Genomic DNA, 20,614 nt, shown 5'->3' on the forward strand with positions numbered 1-20,614 from the left:
GTTTGCAACTTGATAGGCAGCAGAACTCGAATTGCTTCGAGTCACAGTACACTTTGTTAATGGTGAACCAAGACACGAATGGTCGATTTTCTGCCACACGAAGACGGCAGTAAAGTGTTTATTGTCAGCCGTACGGCGCAGTTTGCACGAACAATTGGTATTTGAAACCACAGAAGCCATACACCACCTGACTGAGAAAGTACATGAAATATATTTTCAGTGGATAACAATCACATTGGTATCACTGGCAATGAATGTGCCTATGAAGCTGCTTGTTCAGCTCATGCACAAGACGACCGCATATTAATCCCGCTGTCTAGGACTGATGATGCAAGGATAATACGTCCACTTGCACGCCATTGCACTGCCCCGCAGTGGCATGAACCACATGAATGCAGGGCCGGTAACACACCCTGGATCCAACTTTATGCATCCTGCTTCGACCAAGATTTCCTCGAAGTGATGCGACCCTTTTGTGTGGACTACGTTTAGGCGTCGCTTTCACCAATGCCCAATCGTTCCGCATAGGGATTTACGGCACCTTTGCATGTGGCGTCTGCACCGATGCGGGAACGATCCGTCGTGTTAATTCTTTGCCAGTGCCCGCAGTAGAGTGCGCAGAGACAATCGCTTTCCGTCGTGCTGAAACAGTTGGAGGACCAGCCACTTTCGGAACAAAGAATTCTGAAACATCGACGCGTCTTGACATCGCAAAAGAAGGGAGCCCTGTTTGCTCTCTGATCCACACCGCTCTCTTCCTTTCCCGAAACGTTTCGGCTAACATATTTCGTTCTGTCGCTGTTTGCGCGGTCCCCAGCTTGTTCTCGAGCTTCTTTGTTACCCTCCATGTTTCTGCCCAACATGTTAGCACCTGTAGAATGCAAAGTTGTGCACTTTTCTTGAACGACAGTGGTGAGTTAAATATTTGTGGAGCCTGACAACGAGAGGCTTTTTTGCTTTATTTGATACATGTTTTGACTCTAATACCTTATGGTCACGTCACCTCAGAAATTGTTAATGACAAATTTGTGTGACGCAAACTATGCGACCACGTCTAGGCCACCGTGATAATGACCGTAATGTAAAAAAAAGGAACAGCACATACCTTATATATTTACCACAGTATAGGGCTGATTAAACGGGAGCTGAATGCGATGCTACATCACCTCACATCGTTGTGGAGGTTCCCAACAATGGTGTGATTGTGGACATAATAGAGTGCCTTGTGTATATCGACACAACCAGTTGGAGAATGTGTTGTATACAGCGCGAAGCGGGACAAGGGATGAAGGAGAACGACGATAAGCGCTTGTCCTCGTTCTTCTTCATCCCTTGTTCCGCTTCGCCTTGAATCACATGGTCTCATGGAAAACCAACTAGCCAAAACCATCCTCCTAAGTTACAATTTGTCGGTTTCCTAAGGCAAGCCCTTCTTACTGAACGCCTGGTAACTATTGAGCTGCTGACCTCCAACATGTGTTCGTCCTGGAACTGGATCGTTCGCTCAAAGACCTCCGTTCTCCTGCACCAGAACTGTTCAGAAAGGTATCCGCTTGATTCTGCCTTTCTCCCTGTAGACTGTAAGAGCAGCAGTGGTGCCCTTACACACATGGTGTTCGACAACTTCAAATAGTGAATTCTAGATTCGCATACGATACCGAATAGCAAGGACCATTCGATTCGCATGCGATGCCTTGAATTGCCGTTCTCTTATCTTTGACCACGTTGGAGGACCAGCACGGCGAGAAGCTGCGTGTGTGACGTCACGTATGCGTTTGGAACAGTCGGTTGCACATTCCGAATTTTCAGCGTTCCGGCTCTGCGGCTAAGAATTGAATTTGCTTCGGTGTTCATGGAAAGTTCGTTTTAAGTGTTCTTCGAAGAACATCCTTTGAAAGGAACGTGCGTGTCTCAGTAACGGATAACAATGTACTCGACCAACTGTGGTCTTTGGCCGAGTACCCTGCGCAGCCACGCGTGCGCCTTGTTCGCACTGGGCATACAACTTTGCTTCCCACTTTACTGCATTCACCACCAGGGCTTCGTGCATCGCCTCCGAGAAACGCAGCCCGATCACGGAGGCCGTGCTTTCAGTTTTTAGACAACCCGTAACCGACAAGCACTTCACGGAATGAAGTGTTGACCGGCGTTTCCGCATCGCCAGCTGAACAGGCCGTCACGCCCTATTGTACTTTTTCCGATTCATGAAAGCGAGCAATATTTGTCTCATATGATCTCCTGAAGCATGGTCTGACATGTAGCGCGATTTATTTAAAGGGCTCAAAAAGTTTTGCAGGGCACATTTTGCGCGAGTTCAGACACTCAGGGAAGGAAGAAAAATAAGCAAGGGATAAGGCATGCACATCCTAAGATACGAATTAAAGAAGCAAATGATGAGCTCTATCATCGTAGGCACTTTTACGCGTATATATGAGACATTATTACGTCTCGACGGTGCATTCAATACATGATCTGTTTGTAGTCACGATTCAGCGGCTTGGCGAGTCCTATGAACGTAGCCGTCGAACAATACAGGAAGCAGGGACCGTCTCGAACCATGATGCCACCGCTTGGAGCGCGATACTGCTTCATCCACGTGATTCGCTTCTCGGTGCCGTCGGTAGAGTTTTGGTAGTGAACGTGTACACACTTTATGTGAGGCTTGAGACTGGCACTGAATGCCTGCAGGGATTCCGCGGCGTCATTGTCCTGTAATGGCGCCGCTGACAGAAGGCACAAGTACTGCAGGTGGCGGATGCGGGAAATGTTTTCCTGGAATGAAACGATACCCGCAGAAAGTTATATTACTAAATAAATATAGGATATAGGAATTAAATAATATAGGACATGTAATGAGGAGGCAAGATAACCGATGGTCATAAAGGGTTGGGTTACGGTCTGGATTCCCTGACAAGGGAAGCGTAGCAGGGGGCGGCAGACAGTTAGGTGTGCGGATGAGATAAAAAAGGTTTGCAGCGACAACATGGCCATAGTAAGCACATGACCGGAGTAGTTGGAGAAGTATGGGAGAGGCCTTTGCCCTGCAATGGGCGTAGCCAGGCTGGTGATGATGGTGAATTTAGACCTCAAAAATTTAACGAGGGCGCAAATATCTTTACCTCGCACACTTATGGCGAAAAAAGTGTTGCAAGGGTGTGAGTTATAGACATTTACATTCTCAATCCTTTCTTTCTGGGTTCTAAAAATTGTACAGTGCACGCCTTTTGGCTTGTTAGCCCATGACCGCAGCAGAAATATCACGAAATAACAGATGTGTGTCTGTCCCTTTTTTCCCGTCGTATTATTTTGCGCTGTTCAGCTCAACGAACGATGCAACATGCAAGTGCACCAGGCGAGTGGCAGAGCCTAGAACGTTTCGCGGAAGCAATTTCAGTTGCGCATGTCTAACCTTTCTATGTCTGTGTCTGCGGTGAATCTTGCAACCCCAGTAAACATAGCGCAGAAGTACTTTGTTGCATAGTACTTTTTTCATGCTGAACAAGCAACGCACCACACAATCTGTTGGTTTTTTTTTCGCTTGAGATTGAAACATGCGTATCTCATGTCACAGTCGTGGGAAAACGATTGTAAATGTTTCCGCATATCTGGGTGGTGCTCACGATTACCATGGCTATGTACTATTTTGCTGTGGTTTCATGCAATAAAAGATTTGGTAGTCCCTGCTCGGTCCTACCTCTCCCTCCACCATTTTTCGTGTATTTTGCGCAGTACGCCATTCAGTGAGGCCTCCCCTCCCCCAAATAAACAAACTAGGAAATTTCATTTCCGGCGCTTTCGACACATTTAGATTATGGAACCATGCTCGTGGCACTGAAAGCCCGTAGCGCAAACCCGACTCACCAGCAGACACGCGTCGCCGAAGGGCAGGACATGGTGGCGAAGCACGAGACATCTCAGCGAGCTGTTTCTGGCCAGCCGCTGACCCAAAGACGGGTAGTCTGGGTGCGAGGGACTAGGGCAGTCTGATAGCCGCACCGACACCGCTGGGCAAGCCTCGACGAACCAAAGGAAGAAACGGACATGCACGTCACTTAGAGTCAGCCTTGCAAGCGCATTGTGAAAGACGGGGGCGCTGTCGCACATTTCCAACATGTCTTTTTGATCGAGGAGGAACTCACCCTCGCAGACGGCGCACCGAACGAAGCTGCCCCGCCTATCGTAACGCACGTCCAGTTCATTGAAGTCTGGGCAGTTCTGTGCTAGACGGCGCAGAGCTGACGGGCGGCGAAGCCCGCAAGGGGTCGCCGAGAGGGATTGCAGGTGCTCCAGCGAGCCGTCCTGGAGTAGTGCCGTCAAGTCGAGGTCGGGTCCGAAGTGGAAAGCGCTTATGTTAAGCTCGACGACCTGCTGGAGCTTGACGGAGATGAAGTCGTGAAGACTGTCGCGGTACGCGACGCCAGCCGTGGCGTAAGCACCGTCGGAGGGCTGTGCCGGAAGTAGTAGAAGACAGAGTTGGCGCACGTTTGTCCAGAAGTGTCCAAGGGCGGCAAGGCCAATCCATTCCGGCGTGCAGCCTTCTGCGTTGTGGACGGCAACCAGGACCAGCTGTTGCGGCAAATGGAGGGGATTTGTGTACCCGACAGCGAGATCTCGGATTAGGACACAGTTCCACATGTTGCTCGACCTCTGGTAGCTGACGTTGGCGCAGACGGTCGCGCAGCTCGTGAAGTCCAACGCTGTGGGCGGCAGGCATTGAAAGGAGGCTGGCACCTCGGAAGAGAACGTGAATGTTTCCAAATTGACGCCCTGTTCGAGGATGGTGTTACATTCCAGGAGCGCGTTTATGAAGTTTCCGCGCACGAAATGAACATGGAGCTCCTCGAGCAACGGGCAGTATCTCAGGAGCGCCGAGAGGAGCTTGAAGTTGATGTCGCCGCTCACTTCGGCGTACATGCGGCGGAGACTCACAGCAAAGATGCCTGGCACTTGCGACGCTGTGCTGTGCACCTCCATTATTTCTGCGTCCACGTCCGTCTCAGCCACGAGGGTGAACTCAACTTCCTTTAGACGCACAAGCCGGTTTAGCATTAAGTGGAGCAAGGCGCTCGGCCTGAGCGGGCAGGCGACGCACTGCAAAATTTGGAGTCCCGTACATTTGGCGATGTGTAGAGGCAATTCGTTGGGTTCGAGAAGGATGCAATTTGTGAGGTCGAGTGCGCGGATAGCCAATAATGATTTCACAGCTTCTAGCTTCTCGACTAGAAAAGACAGCCCTTGGTGGGCGCGTAGCGCCACCATTATTTTGGTGTCCCTGTGCTGTGTCTCTTTAGTCGTGGGCTTAAGCCTCGGGGAATTATAGAGGCTCGAGTGGCGCGGCCCAACGAACGGGGAAGGGCGTTGGTGCTAAGCGAGCGTTACGCACGACTTTCGACGAATGCTTGTTGCACACGGGATACACTACGGGTGAGCAACGTGACGTCACGGAGGTGCGGTGGCGCTGTCGTTACCCGCAAGGCGTGGAGAAGAAATATTTCCACGAGATTTTCGAAGCCGTGCGTTATCCGGAAGGTGCTCGAACGAATTTTCTACCTTTACTCGGCAAAAATATTGTTCAAAGCGGCGAACAGCGATTAAGAGCAGCTCAAGTGACAAAGTTGTTCGCTCGTTTCACCCCCTTCTGTTTGCCTGCTTGTTCGCAGTATGCATATACAGATGCATGAACCAGTGGATATGACGCGCTACAGGAGAGAAGATTTTACCGAGGGAATGCATGTGCGGCTTCAATACACCGGAGCCAGCTTCAAGCGATATAGCCTCTATTCTTATAGGGTAGAGTCTATATGTTTCAGGTTACACTTACAGTTTACCCTTACTTATACGTTACTGGCTGCACTTACGTGAACCCGACAGGCATGGGCATGGACATGGCGTGACTGCGTGCGGTTTTACATGAACTCGCTTCTGAGAAGTCTTGAACAACGACCGCACCCAGGGCTGTGCCGAGATATCGACGCGTCCGAAATGCACTTCCGGTTCCCGCCTGCCGCCTGCAACAGCTTCTGTTTCGTGGGTCATGTCGTTATGATTAGGTCAGATGCTTGTCTTTGCCTTGCCATGATAGCCTTCCCGTTGCACAGTGCACAAATCGCGACGTGACACTGCTTCCGCTCAAGTCTTAGGGCTGGCTGTAGCCCGACCAGTGAGCGTTTACATGCGCGCTGCGAACAGGTCGAGCTGGGTCGACCTCATGACGTCTGGCCGACTCAGCCCCACCCGACACTCGTTCACGCCGTCCAGGCAGTGTTTATACGAGCTCGACAGACCGATTCCAGCCCGACAAGCCGACTGGACCGGCTTCTGTCTGGTGCATGCCCCGCCATATTAATGCTTGGCAGAGACTACAGCCGGCGGTGCATCGTGGTTAAGCGCGCTCCTCTGTTTCTTATCAAGGGGCAAATTAACAACAATGTGATGTCGACAAGATGGTGCGTCAACTCACAACTATTATTTTTTCGTTAGAGCACGGTGGCTAATGTACGGAAGTCAGAAAAAGATGTAGCCGAGGGCAATAAAATTAGACAAAAACAAAGCGAGACAGATAAAAACTTGAGCAGTTCACTCCCTTCGTCAACAAGCGTGTTATGGACGTTCATGGTATTGCACAAGCGCGGCGTACGAAAATATTATGTTCTAAGAATTTATTGTCATGGATGAAGCCTTTTCGCATCTATCTGTGTGGCGTAGTTTTGATGCCTTACTAATCGCTTCCACCGTGTTATCTAACCCACGATATAACTTCACAGCCTTCCTGACCGTGGTTCTGGTGAGCATGACGAAAAACTCGATTTAAAAATGAATTTTGCTGGTTTAGGCGCCGAAACCACGATACGATCATGAGGTAGCTTGTAGTGGGAGGACTCCGGAATAAGTTTACAGCGTGCGATTCTTTAAAGGGCGCCCAGTTCATGGTTCAAGAGCGCTGTTTTGCGTATAGCCCCTCCTCAAAATGCCGCGGCCATGGCCGTGGGATTATCTCGCTCCCTCGAGCTTGAGAGCTTGTATAGCAGTTCCCTTTGCTGTGCAGACATTTCTTAAATTTCTGTGCTTTTTATGCGGAGCATATTACGAGAGCTCAACCAAGCTCCTCAAGCGCGGCGGTGTCGCCTTGAATACCACGTGACACCGTGACGTCACGACAGAGGAGAAGTGGCTTTGGCTCAACTCTTTCAAGATGGGCTGGGTGGGAATCGAACCAGGGTCTCCGGAGTGTGAGACGGAGACGCTACCACTGAGCCACGAGTACGATGCTTCAAAGCGGCACAAAAGCGCCTCTAGAAACGAGCTGTTGCTAAGGCTCAGGCGTGCGTCGCTTGCTCAGGCGCACATTTCGTTGCCGCGCCGAACGCTGCGTTGCTCGACGCTCACCGCGTCCAATGCGGGGCGTCCAAGGCGAAGCAGAGTAACGCATGAGTTGTTTCTTCGTCTAGCCGAACCAAATATAGCCAAGCAACAGCAGTTCACCAGGCTAAACAGTGGTTCAAGAACTAAAATAAAGGCTAGTATGCTTCGCATTCTGGGCTTAACCTTACCTAAGCCACAGCCATTTTTTGTTTCCTCAGTATACGCCAACGTCATGTCCTTATTACGGCGTCCTTATTTTGTCGATACAGAGAACCCGAGCCAATTCATCGAAAACGAAACTGCGCTTTTGAACGGGACGATGCGGCACCATCAGGCGTAATTTCGACATGTCTATTCGATTCAACCATGTTTGTTTGCGGATGCTGAACCTATGGGTGGGGCGCTACAAATCTGGGAAGCTAAGTGGAACGTTTGGGGAGGAACCGCGTTGCGAAGAGCGAGTTCAGCCCAAGGTCGCTCTTTTTTATTTATTTTTTCTGAAATTCCATGACCACCTACTCGTGGCTGCGCTGATAAGAAGCAACGAGGTCTCTTGAGCTGATTAGTTGCATCGTGCCGAGTGTTACGGGGTCGTTAATACCTCGGCAACATTCCCATGTATCGCCCCATTGACGTAAGGGGCTCGTTTAACTGTCGACATTTTCGGGGCGTACTGCCGGTATACTTATTAGCACCCATTAATAGGCACGAAACACTCATATATTCACGACAAAATCGCTACAGGAGTAGCACACACGGCGTGACTGTCGGTTTTAAATTTTCCGTCGTCACCGTTCGTGCCGCCACCCCGTATTGCACTAAACTCCTCGAGGAAATCCAAGTTTTCATCACTCACATTCTGCACTAGCTCATGTGTAATCATTGTTGGACCACTTCAATGTATATCGCTCACTTCGAGACCGGGTTAGTGGAGACTGCGTCCGCTGCACAGTTAACACAGTTCGCGTTCGCCAGTGATCTCGATGTATACCCAGTAACCCTACAATGCCAAACCTACATTTCAATCGCACCGCTGTCACAGCTCAACTACCGACCGGTTATGACCTCCCTTGCTCTAGACTTCTACTGCTTCGACTGGTTCCTTTTTGATTCCGAAACTGTGGCCATCAAACATCCAGTTCTCCTTTTTCTGTAAAATGAAAGGAAAGCCTCAGCAGAAGCGCATTAGAAAACTTACGTCATGAGAAGTTGATGATGTGTGGTGTTTTATGGCGTAAGGGCCAGGTTTGGCGAAAGAGCGCCATGACAAGTGGTAATGTTGACGATGTATTATGGATGGCGTGTACAATGAATTCCTCATGGTAGATGTCACATGGCTGTAAAAGGGCTCAAAACCTGTAGCTGTGAATGTCGTAGAATATATAGTTGCTAATATAATGACGGTGACTAGGAAGTGATGTGGGCTATGGCAATGGGCTTTCGTGAAAACATTATAAAAATAAAACATAACACTGACACCAGAGTTTCAAGAGAGCCCTTGAATGCAGGGCTGTTAGTCATGTATTAAAAATTGCCTGGCCAAATGATTTTCAAGGTGTCGGTGTCGGCTAAAAAATCTAAAACTATTTGCAGTTTAAAAAAATGGTTCGTCACTAAGAAAAAATGCAGGATGGAGAGGTATATTTTCCCGATATGCAGAAGGGAAATACTTTTTCCTCCCTGTTTCGATTGCACGGCACTGGATAAGAACCTGGAGGACTGTTAGGCTATCGCCGCACCTACTACAAGAAGGAGGATCCTCGCCAGTCAAGAGGTAGGAGTGAGTACTGTAAGAGTTTCCTATTCTTAACCGGCAAAGCAGTAATTCCTTGTGCCGTGCTGTTTGATCACTTATCCGAATACGCAATTTTGGTTTTATAATGTGTAACTTATTCAATGTTTGTGTACCATTCTGCTTGCCAATGATTCCTCAATTTACGGCGCAGAAAGGGCTTTAGGTCTTTGGCAGGAATGGGGATATTTCCATCGGTGTCGCTAAAACTCGCTTACGTAGCGTTTTCGTCAGCAGCTACGTTGCCTTTTATACCTTTATGGCCAGGCTCCCAGCAAAGGATAATCTCTTGGTTGCGGACATATGCGGAGCATAATAAGCTATACAGCTCATTAAAGACCGAATTCTTATGCTTTCGTAAGCTAAATAGGGCTCTCACTAAACTTAATGAGTCTGTGAAGACAATAGCCTTAGCGATATTTGTGAGCCGTATGTGTTGAATAGCCTTAAGAATGGCGTATGCTTCAGCTGTAAGGATACTGGTGTTTGGGTTTAGTGGTCCAGATGTTGTAAGTGAGGGTCCCAGAGCTGCGTAAGCAACACCAGCTGGAGACTTCGAAGCATCTGTGTAAAATTCATCACATGAGTACTTCTCCTTGAGTTCCAGAAAATGCGAATGTATGTGTGCCTCCGGGGCTCTTTCGATATTTCTAAGAAAGATGTCACATTGGATAGTGTGCCACTCTCAAGGCGGTGGAAGCCGTGGAGAAGCTATTAGGACATTGTGTAAAAGAGGGACCCCTGTTTTTTTTCTGAGAGTGATTCCAACCGGAGGGACAGAGGAAGCCTAGTGGCTGGCTGGTTACGAAACAGCCTAGCAGTGGACAAGTGGCATATAGTAGAATGACAAGGATGTTTAACATCTCAGTTAAGTTTTAGGGCGTAGGAGAAAGTTAAGTATGTCCTTTGGTAGTGCAATGGCCATTCGTTTGATTCGACGTAGAGGCTTTGCACAGAGCTAGTCCTAAAGGCGCCTGTAGCAAGACGCATACCTGTCAGCCTCACGGCGTGGTTGGCACGAACAAATGGTATTTGAATTCACAGAAGACATACACCACCTTACGGATGGACATGAAATAATTTATCAGAGGCTACCACGTAACTGTGGTACCATGGGCAAGGAATGTGCGGATCAAGCTGATGGTTCAGCTCATGCACAAGACGACCACCTATCGATCCCGCTGTCGAGGACTGATGATGCAAGAATGCTACGCCTACTTGCACGCCAATACACTACACCAGAGAGGAGTGAACCACATGAATGCAGTGCCGTTAACGCACTCTGGATCCGACTTTATGTATCCTGCTTCCACCAAGACTTCGTCGAAGAGATGCGACCCTTTTGTGTAGGCTATGGTTAGGCGTCGCGTTTACCAATGCCTAATCGTTCCGCACAGGGATTTACGGCGCCGCTGCATGTTTCGATTGCACCGACGCGGGAATGATTCATGATGTTTTTTGCCAGTACGCGCAGTACAGTACGCATAGGCAATCGCTTTCCGCCATGCTGAAGCAGTTTTTTTTTATTGCGATAAATATTTGCCCTTAAGGCATAATTCTTGGTGCGTATATGTGTATTATATGTTTGCTGTGAGGCCTGTGTGGTGTATGAATTGAAGCAGTGTTTTGTGGAATCTGCTGTCATGTATCCAGCGGTCACAGCTGGTTTTCACACTCTAGCGGAGGCCGGCTTGCAGTAGGAGACGTGAAATGACCAGCCTCTTTCGGAAGAAGGAATTCTGAAACATCGACGCGACTTGAAATCGCATCAGAAGGGATCCCTGTTTGCTCTCTTATCCACACAGCCTTCTTCCTTTCTCTTAACGTCTCGCCTAACATTTTTCGTTACCTCGCTCTTGGCGTGGTCCTTAGCTTGTTCTCGAGGCTCTTTGTTACCATCCTATCTTCTGCGCCATATGTAATTAGCACCTGTAGAATGCAATGGTTGTGCACTTTTCTTTTCAACGACAGTGGTAAGTTAAATATTTTTGTGGAGACTGAAAACGAGAGGCTTGTTTACGTTATTTGATACGTGTTCTGACTGTAATAACTTGGGTGACGTCACCTGAGAAATTGTTAATGACAAACTTGTGTGACGCAAAGTATGCAATCACATCTACACCACCGTGATAATGACAGTAATCTAAAAAAAGGGAATAGCACAATCAGCTGATATAATTACTACAGTATAGCGCTCATTAAAAGGGAGCTGAGGGCAATGCTACATCACCGCACATCCTTCTGAAGCTGTCCAGTAATGGTGAGATTGTGCATATAATAAATTGCTTTCTCGATATTGAGGCAACCAATTTGTAGGAGACTGTGTTGTGAGCGCAAAGCACGACAAGGGACAACGAAGGACGAGGACAAGCGCTTGTCCTCTTGTGGTTGTGACCTCATTCATGTGTACGTCTAGGAACCGGATCGTTTACCCAGGGTCTGGGGTTCTCCTGCACCAGAACGGTTCGGAAGGGTGTCCGCTTGAATCTGTTTTTCTCCCTGCGGACTGCAAGAGCAGCAGTGGTCCGCTTATACATATGGTGGTTGAGAACTTCAAATAGTGAATTCTAAAGCCGAATACGATACCGAAAAGCAAGGACCGTTCGATTCCTATGCGATGCCTTGAACTGCCGTCGTTCTAGCTTTGGCCACGTTGGAGGACCAGCATGGTGAGAAGCTGCGTGTGTGACGTCACGTATGCGTTTGGAACAGCCGGTTGCACATTCCGAATTTTCAGTGTTCCGGTTCTGCGGCTAACAATTCAATTCGCTGCGGTCTATATTGAAGGTTCTTTTTAAGTGTTCTTTGGAGAACATACCTTGAATGGAACGTGTTTGTCTCAGTAATGAATAAAAACATACTCGACCAACTCTGGTCTTTGTCCGAGTACCCTGCGCAGCCTCTCGTGCGCCTTGTTCGCACTGGGCCTACAACTTTGCTTCCCACTCTACTGCATTCACCACCAGGGCTTCGTGCATCGCCTCCGAGAACCGCCGCCCGATCACGGAGGCCGTGTTTTCAATTTTTAGACAACCCGTAACCGACAAGCGCTTCACGGAGTGTTGTGTTGACCAGCGTTTGCGCAGCGCCAGCTGGGCAGGCCGTCACGCCCCATTGTAGTTTCCCCGATTCATGAAAGCGAGCACCATTTGTCTGATGCGCTCCTGAAGCATGGTCTCACATGTAGCACGATTTATATAAAGGGCTCAAAAACTTTTACAGGGTACATTTTGCGCAGTTCAGAAACTCAGGGAAGAAAAAAAAATAAACAGGGGATAAGGCATGCACATTCGATGATACGGATTAAAAGAAGCGAAGGATAAGCTGTATCATCATAGGCACTTTTAAGCGCACCTAAGAAATTTTATCACGGGTCAGTCGTGCCTTCAATACATGATCTCTTTGAAGTCACGATTCAGCGGTTTGGCAAGTCCTATGAACGTAGCCGTCGAACAATAGAGGAAGCAGGGACCGCCTCGAACCAGGGCGCCACCGGTTGGAGCGCCACGATGCCTAAACCACGTGATCCGCTTCTCGGTGCCGTAGGTAGAGTTTCGGTAGTGAACGTGTACAGACTTTATGTGAGGCTTCAGGACGTCGCTGAACGTCCGCGCGCACAGCTCGGCTTCATTGTCCAGTAATGGCGCCGCCGACAGGAGGCACAGGTACTCCAGGCTGGCGATGCGGGGGATGGCTTCCTGGAATGGAGGGGTTCCCGCAGAAAATATATTCTTAAATAATTTAGACCTCCAAAAATTTAGTAATGGCCTAAATGTCTTCAACTCGCACTCTAATGGTAAAAAATGATGCAAGGAATAATGATAGAAATTTACATGCTTTATCCTTTCTTTTTGGGCGCATCATACAGTGCATGCATTTGGGCTTGTTAGTTCATTAGCGGAGGAGAAATATCGCGGAAAAACAGGATGTGTGTCTGTCCCTTTTTTTCCCCATCGTATTATGTTGCGCTGTTCAGCTCCAGGAACGATGGAACATGTGAGTGCGGCAGGGGAGGGAGTAGAGCGTGGAACCTTTTGCCGAAGCAGTTTCAGTTGCCCGTATGTAACGCTTCGATGCCTGTGTCTGCGGTAAACTTTATAAAGTGAAATTAAGCTTTCAGAAATTGTGCTAAACTAACAAAAGAATTTGGCAGGAGCAAATCGGTTTTGTGTTACTGCAGGAACTTACGGTTGCGATCGGTTGCCTGTTCTGAGCGAAACTGCAAGCTCTGGGAAGAATTATTTATTTTTTCTTTTCTTCTGCCGTTAGAGGGCGACAGTGTCTGCGAGTGTAACTATATTGCTACCGTGAGCATTTGCTTGAAGAAAGATACGCAACTGCAGTTAACCTAGTGCAAAAGTTCTTTGTTGCTGATTAGTTGGTTCATACGCAACAAGTAATGCATCGCGCAGAATCTATTTCTTTTTGTTCGCTTCTGAAAGGAGAGTGTGCGCACTTAGTGTCACAGCGGCAGCAAAACTATTCTAGATGTTTGCGCATTTGCGGGTGGTGCTAGTGGTTACGTTGCCTATAGATTGGCTTCCTGTCGTTTCATGCAATAAAACATTGGGTATATCTAATTTAGTTGTAGCGCAAGCTGAAGAAGGACAACAGAGAGCGACATTTGACACACACAGCTCTTTGTGCGTGAGATGTGCCTTCTGTTGTCCTTGTTTAGCGTGCGCTACAACAAAAGAAGATATGGCATACGAACAAGCCCGTATAGCTATCCTCATCGACAATTGGTAGTAACTTGCAATTTGCACAGTACGTAACTCACTGAGCATATGTATAAACGAGGAAATTTTTGTTCCGGCCCGGTCGACAAGTTTAGAGTAGGAACCATCGGTAAATATGCTCGTGGCAATGAAAGCACATAGATCAAACCCGACTCACCATCAGACCCGCCTCGCCGATGGGCAGGGCATCGTGCCGAAGCACGAGACAAGTCAGCGAGCTGTTTCTGGCGAGCAGCCGAACCAGAGACGGGTAGTCTGTGAGCGAGGGACTAGGGCAGTCTGAGAGCCGCACGGAAACCGCTGGACAGGTCTCGATGAACCAAAAGGACATAGGGCCATGCACGTCACTGAGAGTAAGCCTGGCAAGCTCATTGTGAAACACGCGGCCACCGTCTTGCATTTCCGGCATGTCTTCGGGATCGAGGTTGAACTCACCCTCGCAGACGGTGCACTGAACGAAGCTACCCCGCCTATCGATGCGGACGTCGAGTTCTTTGAATTCCGGGCAGTTCTGCGCCAGACGGCGCAGAGCTGACGGGCGGCGAAGCGCGCAAGGGGTCGCCGAGAGGGATCGCAGATGCTCCAGCGAGCCGTCCTGGAGCAGGGCCGCGAAGTCGAGGTCGGATCCCAAGTGAAAAGCGCTTATGTTAAGCTCGATGACATGCTTGAGCTTGACGGAGATGAAGTCGCGAAGACTGTCGCCATACGCGGCGCCAGCCGTCGCGTAAACGCCATCGGAGGGCTGTGCCGGAAATAGCAGAAGGCAGAGTTGTCGCACGTTCGTCCAGAAGTGTCCAAAGCCGGCCAGGCTAAACCATTCCGCCGTGATGCCTTCTGCGTGGTGGACACAAACCAGGACCAGCTGTTGCGGAAAATGGATGGGATTTGTGTACACGACAGCGAGATCTCGGAGTAGAACACAGTTCCACATGTTGGTCGATCTCTGGTAGCAGACGTTAGCGCAGACGGCTGCGCAGCTCATGAAGTCCAACGGTGTGGACTGCAGGCGTTGATTGGAGGCTGGCACCTCGGAAGAGAACGTGAATGTTTCCAAATTGACGCCCTGTTCGAGGATGGTGTTACATTCCAGGAGCGCGTTCATGAAGTTTCCGCGCACGAAATGAACACGCAGCTCGTCCAGCTTCGGGCAGTAGCTCAGGAGCGCCGAGAGAAGCTTGAAGTTCATGTCGCCGCTCACTTCGGCGTACATGCGGCGGAGATTGAGTGCGAGGGTGCCTGGTACTTGCGACGCGGTGTTGTGCATGTCCCTTATTTCCGAGTCCACGTCCGTCTCAGCAACGAGGGAGAACTCAACTTCCTTTAGACGCGGAAGCCGGTTTAGCATTAAATCGAGCAGGGCGCTCGGCCTGAGCGGGCAGGCGGCGCACCGCAAGTATTGGAGTCGCGCACATTTGCCGATGTGCAGAGGCAATTCGTTCGGTTCGAGAAGAATGCAATTCGTCAAGTCGAATGAGCGGATAGCCGTCACATATTTCACAGCGTCTAGCTTCTCAACCAGAGAAGACGGCCCTTGGTGGGCGCGTATCACGACCATTATTTGTTACCCCTGTGCCTTGTTTCTTTAGTGGAGGGCTTCACGCTCGGCAAATTATAGAGGCTCGTGTGGCGCGGCCGAAGCAACGGGGAAAGGCAATGGTGCTTACCGAGCGTTACGCACGACTTTTGACAAATGTTTTTTGCACACGTGATACACTACGCGCTAGCAACGTGACGTCAAAGAGGTGCGGTGGCGCTGGCGTAACTCCCAAGGCGTGGCGAAGAAATATTTCCACGAGATTTGCGAAGGCGTGCGTTTATCGCAAGATGTTCGAACGAGTTTTCCACATTTACTCGGCAAACATCATTGTTGAAAGCAGTGAACTCTGATGAAGTTCAGCAGAAGTGACAAAGTTGTTCGCTCGTTTCACCCACTTCTGTGTGCCTGCTTCTTCACAGTATGCAGTCGTAGATGCATGAATCCGTGGTGATGATACCCTACACGAGATAAGATTTTACCGTAGGTAATCATGTGTGGCTGCAATGCACCGGAGCCAGCTTCAAGCGATATAGCATCGAACCTGTACAATAGAGCTAAACCATCGCTTAACCACAAGCTAACAGCGCAAGCGTAGCCATGCAGCTCTTGCTTTCGCAGTTCAACTAGGGTTAACCAAAGCTAAATCGCAGCCAATTTTTACATGAACTCGCTTCTGATAGGTCGCGGACAACGATGGCATATAAGGTCGTGCCGACATATCTATGCGTCAGAACTGGACTTCCGGTTCCCGCAGTCGCCTGGAACAGCGTCAGTTTCATGGGTCTTGTCGTTATGATTGGGTTGGGTTCTTGTCTGCACAGCGCATAAATTGCGACGTCCCACTGCTTCCGTGCAAGTCCCAGCACCGGCTGCAGCCCCGACCAGTCAGCGTTTCCATGCGCGCTGCCAACGGGCCGAGCTGGGTCGACTTCGTACAGTTGGGTCAACTCAACCCGACTCGACGCTCATTCAGGCCGACGGCCAGCGTTTGCACGAGCTCGACAGGCCAATTCACGCCTGACAAACCGACCCGGTTCTGTCTGGTGCATGCTAAATGCCCCGCTATATTATCGCTTGGTAGGGACTATAGGCGGAGCTGCATCGTGCTTGAGCGCGCTCCTTCGTTGCTTAACGAAGAGCAAATTAAAAACAATGTGCACTGACAAGATGATGCGTCAACTCACAGCTATTATTTTTGTGTTATAGTACAGTGGCTATTGTATGGAAGTCAGAAGAAAAAAAGGAACTGAGGGAAACAATATTAGACAGAAATAAAAGCGAGACGGATTAAAACACCTCACTCCCTTCGTCAACACGTGTGTGATGGACGTTCATTTTTTTTTTTGCAAAAGCACGGCGTTTGAAAATTCTGTGTTTTAAGAATTTATAGCCACGGATGGAGCGTTTTCGCTTCTGTCTGTGTGGCGCAGTTTTGCTGCCTTACTAATCTCTGCCTCCGTGTTATCTAACGCTTGATATAACTTCACAGCCTTCCTGACCGGGGTTATCGTGAGCATACCGGAAAACTCGATTTAAAAATGAATTTCCTTGTTTTGCGCTCCGAAACCACGATACGGTACCCTGTACTGGGAGGACTCCCAAATAATTTTGACCATCTCGGTTTCTTCAACGATCGCCCAATGCATGGTGCACGAGCGTTTTTTTTTTTTGTGTCTCTCCCCACAACCAAATGCCGCGGCCATGGGATTCTATCCCTCTCCCTCGAGCTTGGGAGCTCGTTGCTGCTCGAACATTTCTTAAATTTCTATGGCTTTTTTTTTGTTCCCTACGTACACGCCGATGTCTTGTCTCTGATTCCCCGGCGTAAAATGACTATGAAGGTAAATTTAACAAGTTTACCTTCATAGTTAAAGGAAGCTCTAGAGCTTGTCGGATTATTTTCATACATACATACTAGATTAAGGCTCGCATAAAACTCATTGACGGCATTCAGGTGGGATTGATATTCCTTTTAGACTCCGAATTGAATAAAAAAGCACGAGGGCAATGGGTAGGCAAATAATTTTGCACAACCACAACAGAATGTTTACTCGGATATTTCTGAAAAATGTTACTACAGCGCTTTTGCCGCTTACGAAAGGCACACTGACGTTCATAGAGCATCTTTCTCCAAGTTGATTAGCACATTCTTGGCAGTGAGCGAGTAAAATAAATTTTAGGAGGCCAAGCTGTTGATGCCCGAAGGTGGGCGGGCCACCCTGTCTAGGTAGCCCAGACCCGTTCAGCACTCGTAGCTGGTCCTATGGACTTGGGCTAAGGAAAACATGTTACGGCTCCCACTGAAAACATCATTCAGAAAACAGCACACCACGCGACCACTTCCTCCATTTCCACTTCTAGACGGTGTTTTAACAGCTAAAGCTTTGTACGCTCGGTTAAGTTTTTATCGTCCAAGAGCTCCCATAGATGATCAATCCACAGGCTGTTGTCACCACACTCGGTTTCAGCATGTAGTGTCAGCACCTTACCACAATCCGACTAACGGCTTATGAAGTTTGAAATGTGTCGTAGACTTCCTTGAACCAAAGAATTCGCTTTTGACGCCCTCCCAGACCCAACAAAATTGTTAAAAGATCCCGAACAACTACAATATCGTGGAAAAGGAATGTTCAATGGCCAGTACGTGAAACAAGGATATTTTAATTTAATTATCCATAAAATGATGACTGTGGCCATGCATGAATGTGTAGTTAGTAAGGCAACAAATAATTAACGGTAGCTTAAAATGTGCTTTCAGGTTTATACGTGATTTTGATATTTGGTTCGTACGTGATTTTGACCGCTGGTCGAGCTGGTATGATACCGCATACCAGCTCGACCAGCGGCGGAGAGGAAGGACGCGTTAACCACTCCCCATACGCGAACCCATCCCGAAGATAGTGCAATGCTGGGCCGACCCGCGGTGAGATGCTGTTCGCCATTAAGGGGCCCACATACACAGCTTCGCCGATCATCCTTCTTCACAGAGTGGAGCGGCAGTGATATTTTTTTCGTTCCGTCGCTCGTCGCGCAGTCCTTAGCTTGATCTCGAACTTCTTTGTTACCCTTCTTGTTTCTGCCCCCGCCGCGGGTTGCTCCGTCGTTGCACTGTCTTCGGGATCGGCCCACGTATGGGGTGTGCTTGACGCATGCTTCACCTTCGCCGCGGGTTTGCCCGGCATTGCACTATCTTCAGGATCAGCCCACGTATGGGGAGTGCTTAAAGCCTGCTTCACCTGTGCCACGAAGTTAGTGCGATGCCAGGCCGACACGCGGCAGAGGTGAAGCAGGCGTTTAGCTCTCCCCATACGCCGGCCCATTGAGAAGTTGGTGCAATGCGGGGCGGACCCGCGGCGAGGTGCAGTTCGCCATTAAGGGGCCCACATGCACAGCTTCGCTGGTCATCCTCCTTCACAGAGTGGAACGGCTCTGATATCTCTTTTTCGCTCCGTCGCGCTTCGCGGGGTCCTTAGCTTGTTCTCGAGCTTCTTTGTTAGCCTCCTAGTTAGGGCCCTATATGTTAGCACCTGTAGAATGTAATTGTTGTGCTTTTTTTCATTTGAACGATCGTGGTAAGTTAAATATTTGTGACGTCTGAGAAAAAGGGGCTTGTTTACGTTATTTTATATATGTTCTGACTGTAATAACTTAGGGCCACATCAGCGGAGAAAATTGGTAATGACAAACTTGTGTGACGCAAGGTATGCGATCATATGTAGGCCGCCATGGTAATGACAATAATGTAAAAACAAGAATAGCACATCACCTGATTTATTTATTGAGTATAGTGCTCATTTAACGGGAGCTGAGGGCAATGCTACATCACCACACATCGTTCTGAAGGTATTCAACAATGGTGAGATTGTGCATACAATAATTTGCTTTGTCTATATTGACACATGTACATGTTTATCTTTCTCGGGTGACCAGGTTTCACCGCTTAACAAATGTTATCACGCTGCGTAGGACGCCCTGCAGTTTCTGGAATGTTATCGATGGTTCCATCCGCTGTCTGTCACCGAACCTTGTTTAATCTGATTGCATGTTTGCGCGACAAAAAAGTTTAGAACTTTGTGGAAGACACGCAGCTCCCTGCGGTTAGTCTGAAACGTTCGGCGATTGACGTATTAAAGCCGACGCACTTGACCTGTTGATCAGACTTTGGACGATCGCCGACTGTATTCGCCGCTGTCGCTGGGCTATAAGTGTAGCCTGTTGTCGTGGGCACTTGTTCGCCCAATAAAAGTTAATTTTGTCTTTCACAGTATTGCTACTGTGTTCTTCAACATCACCACCGCGTGACAATATCGAGAGAACCAATTTGCAGGAGAGTGTGTGGTGCAGCGCGAAACGCGACAAGAAATAAAGAAGAACGATGACGAGCGGTTGTCCTCGTTCTTCGGTGTCCCTTCTCCCGCTTCGGACTGCATCACATAATCTTATGGACAGACAGACAGACAGACAGACAAAGAACTTTAATAGCAAGGTCCTGAGACGCTTTGCCCTAGGGCAGAGCTGCGGGCTGCTCCCACGTGGGGACTGGTAGGCCGAGCCTAACCGCCGCATCGTGGGCTCTCTGGACAGCCCAAGTTTGATGTGCATATTCCGAGCTCCGGATGGCAGAGCTCCACTCTTGTTCTGTGATGCGATTGGGTCCCTGTAACGAGGGGCATCGCCAGAGCATGTGTTCGAGATTGCTAACAGCCCCACAGTCGGGGCAAGTAGAGCTGAAAGCCTCTGGAGTGATCATGTGAAAAAGGGCCAGGTTCGGATAGCACTGCGTCTGAAGCATGCGTAAAGTGGACGCCAGAGGTCTAGCCAGTTTGCAGTGAGGGGGAGGATAAGTCCTCCTACCCAGGTGATAGTGCATAGTAATTTCGCTGAAAGTAGTGAGAGTGTCCCGAAACTCGAGAACCCCAGAGTCTGAGCTCAATCTTGCTCCCGCGCGGTGGGTTAGTGCGCGCGCTTGGGAGTGGGCAATGTCATTAAGATTGGGAAACGAGTCAAGCTGGGGGTCGAGGTGAGCCGGAAACCACGTGATGGTGTGCGGAGAGATTATCTTGTTCTTGAGAATCTTGTGAGCCTCCTCAGCGATGGATCCTGAAGCGAAAGCCCTGACCGCCGATCTCGAATCAGTGAAGATTTGTGATCTGCTGTTGTCTAGGAGTGCTATAGCAGCTGCGA

The 20,614-nt window shown here is 49.0% G+C and overlaps 2 protein-coding genes across 2 annotated transcripts; both read right to left on the reverse strand.

Moving 5' to 3' along the window:
- Positions 1–2,460: 2,460 nt before the first annotated feature.
- On the reverse strand, positions 2,461–5,564 carry LOC139049302 (uncharacterized). The gene is made up of 2 exons (XM_070524680.1): positions 3,862–5,564; positions 2,461–2,772 (listed from the first exon to the last, which is right to left on the reverse strand). The coding sequence occupies exons 1-2, from the start codon at positions 5,257–5,259 to the stop codon at positions 2,461–2,463; spliced, it is 1,710 nt and encodes a 569-aa protein (XP_070380781.1). The 5' UTR covers positions 5,260–5,564.
- Positions 5,565–12,331: 6,767 nt separating this feature from the next.
- Positions 12,332–15,573, reverse strand: LOC139049014 (uncharacterized). The gene is made up of 2 exons (XM_070524033.1): positions 14,051–15,573; positions 12,332–12,852 (listed from the first exon to the last, which is right to left on the reverse strand). Exons 1-2 carry the CDS (start codon positions 15,446–15,448, stop codon positions 12,541–12,543), a joined length of 1,710 nt encoding a protein of 569 aa, XP_070380134.1. The 5' UTR covers positions 15,449–15,573; the 3' UTR covers positions 12,332–12,540.
- Positions 15,574–20,614: the final 5,041 nt, after the last annotated feature.

Source organism: Dermacentor albipictus, chromosome 8 (genome assembly GCF_038994185.2).
Source record: "Dermacentor albipictus isolate Rhodes 1998 colony chromosome 8, USDA_Dalb.pri_finalv2, whole genome shotgun sequence".
Classification (NCBI taxonomy): Eukaryota; Metazoa; Arthropoda; class Arachnida; order Ixodida; family Ixodidae; genus Dermacentor; species Dermacentor albipictus.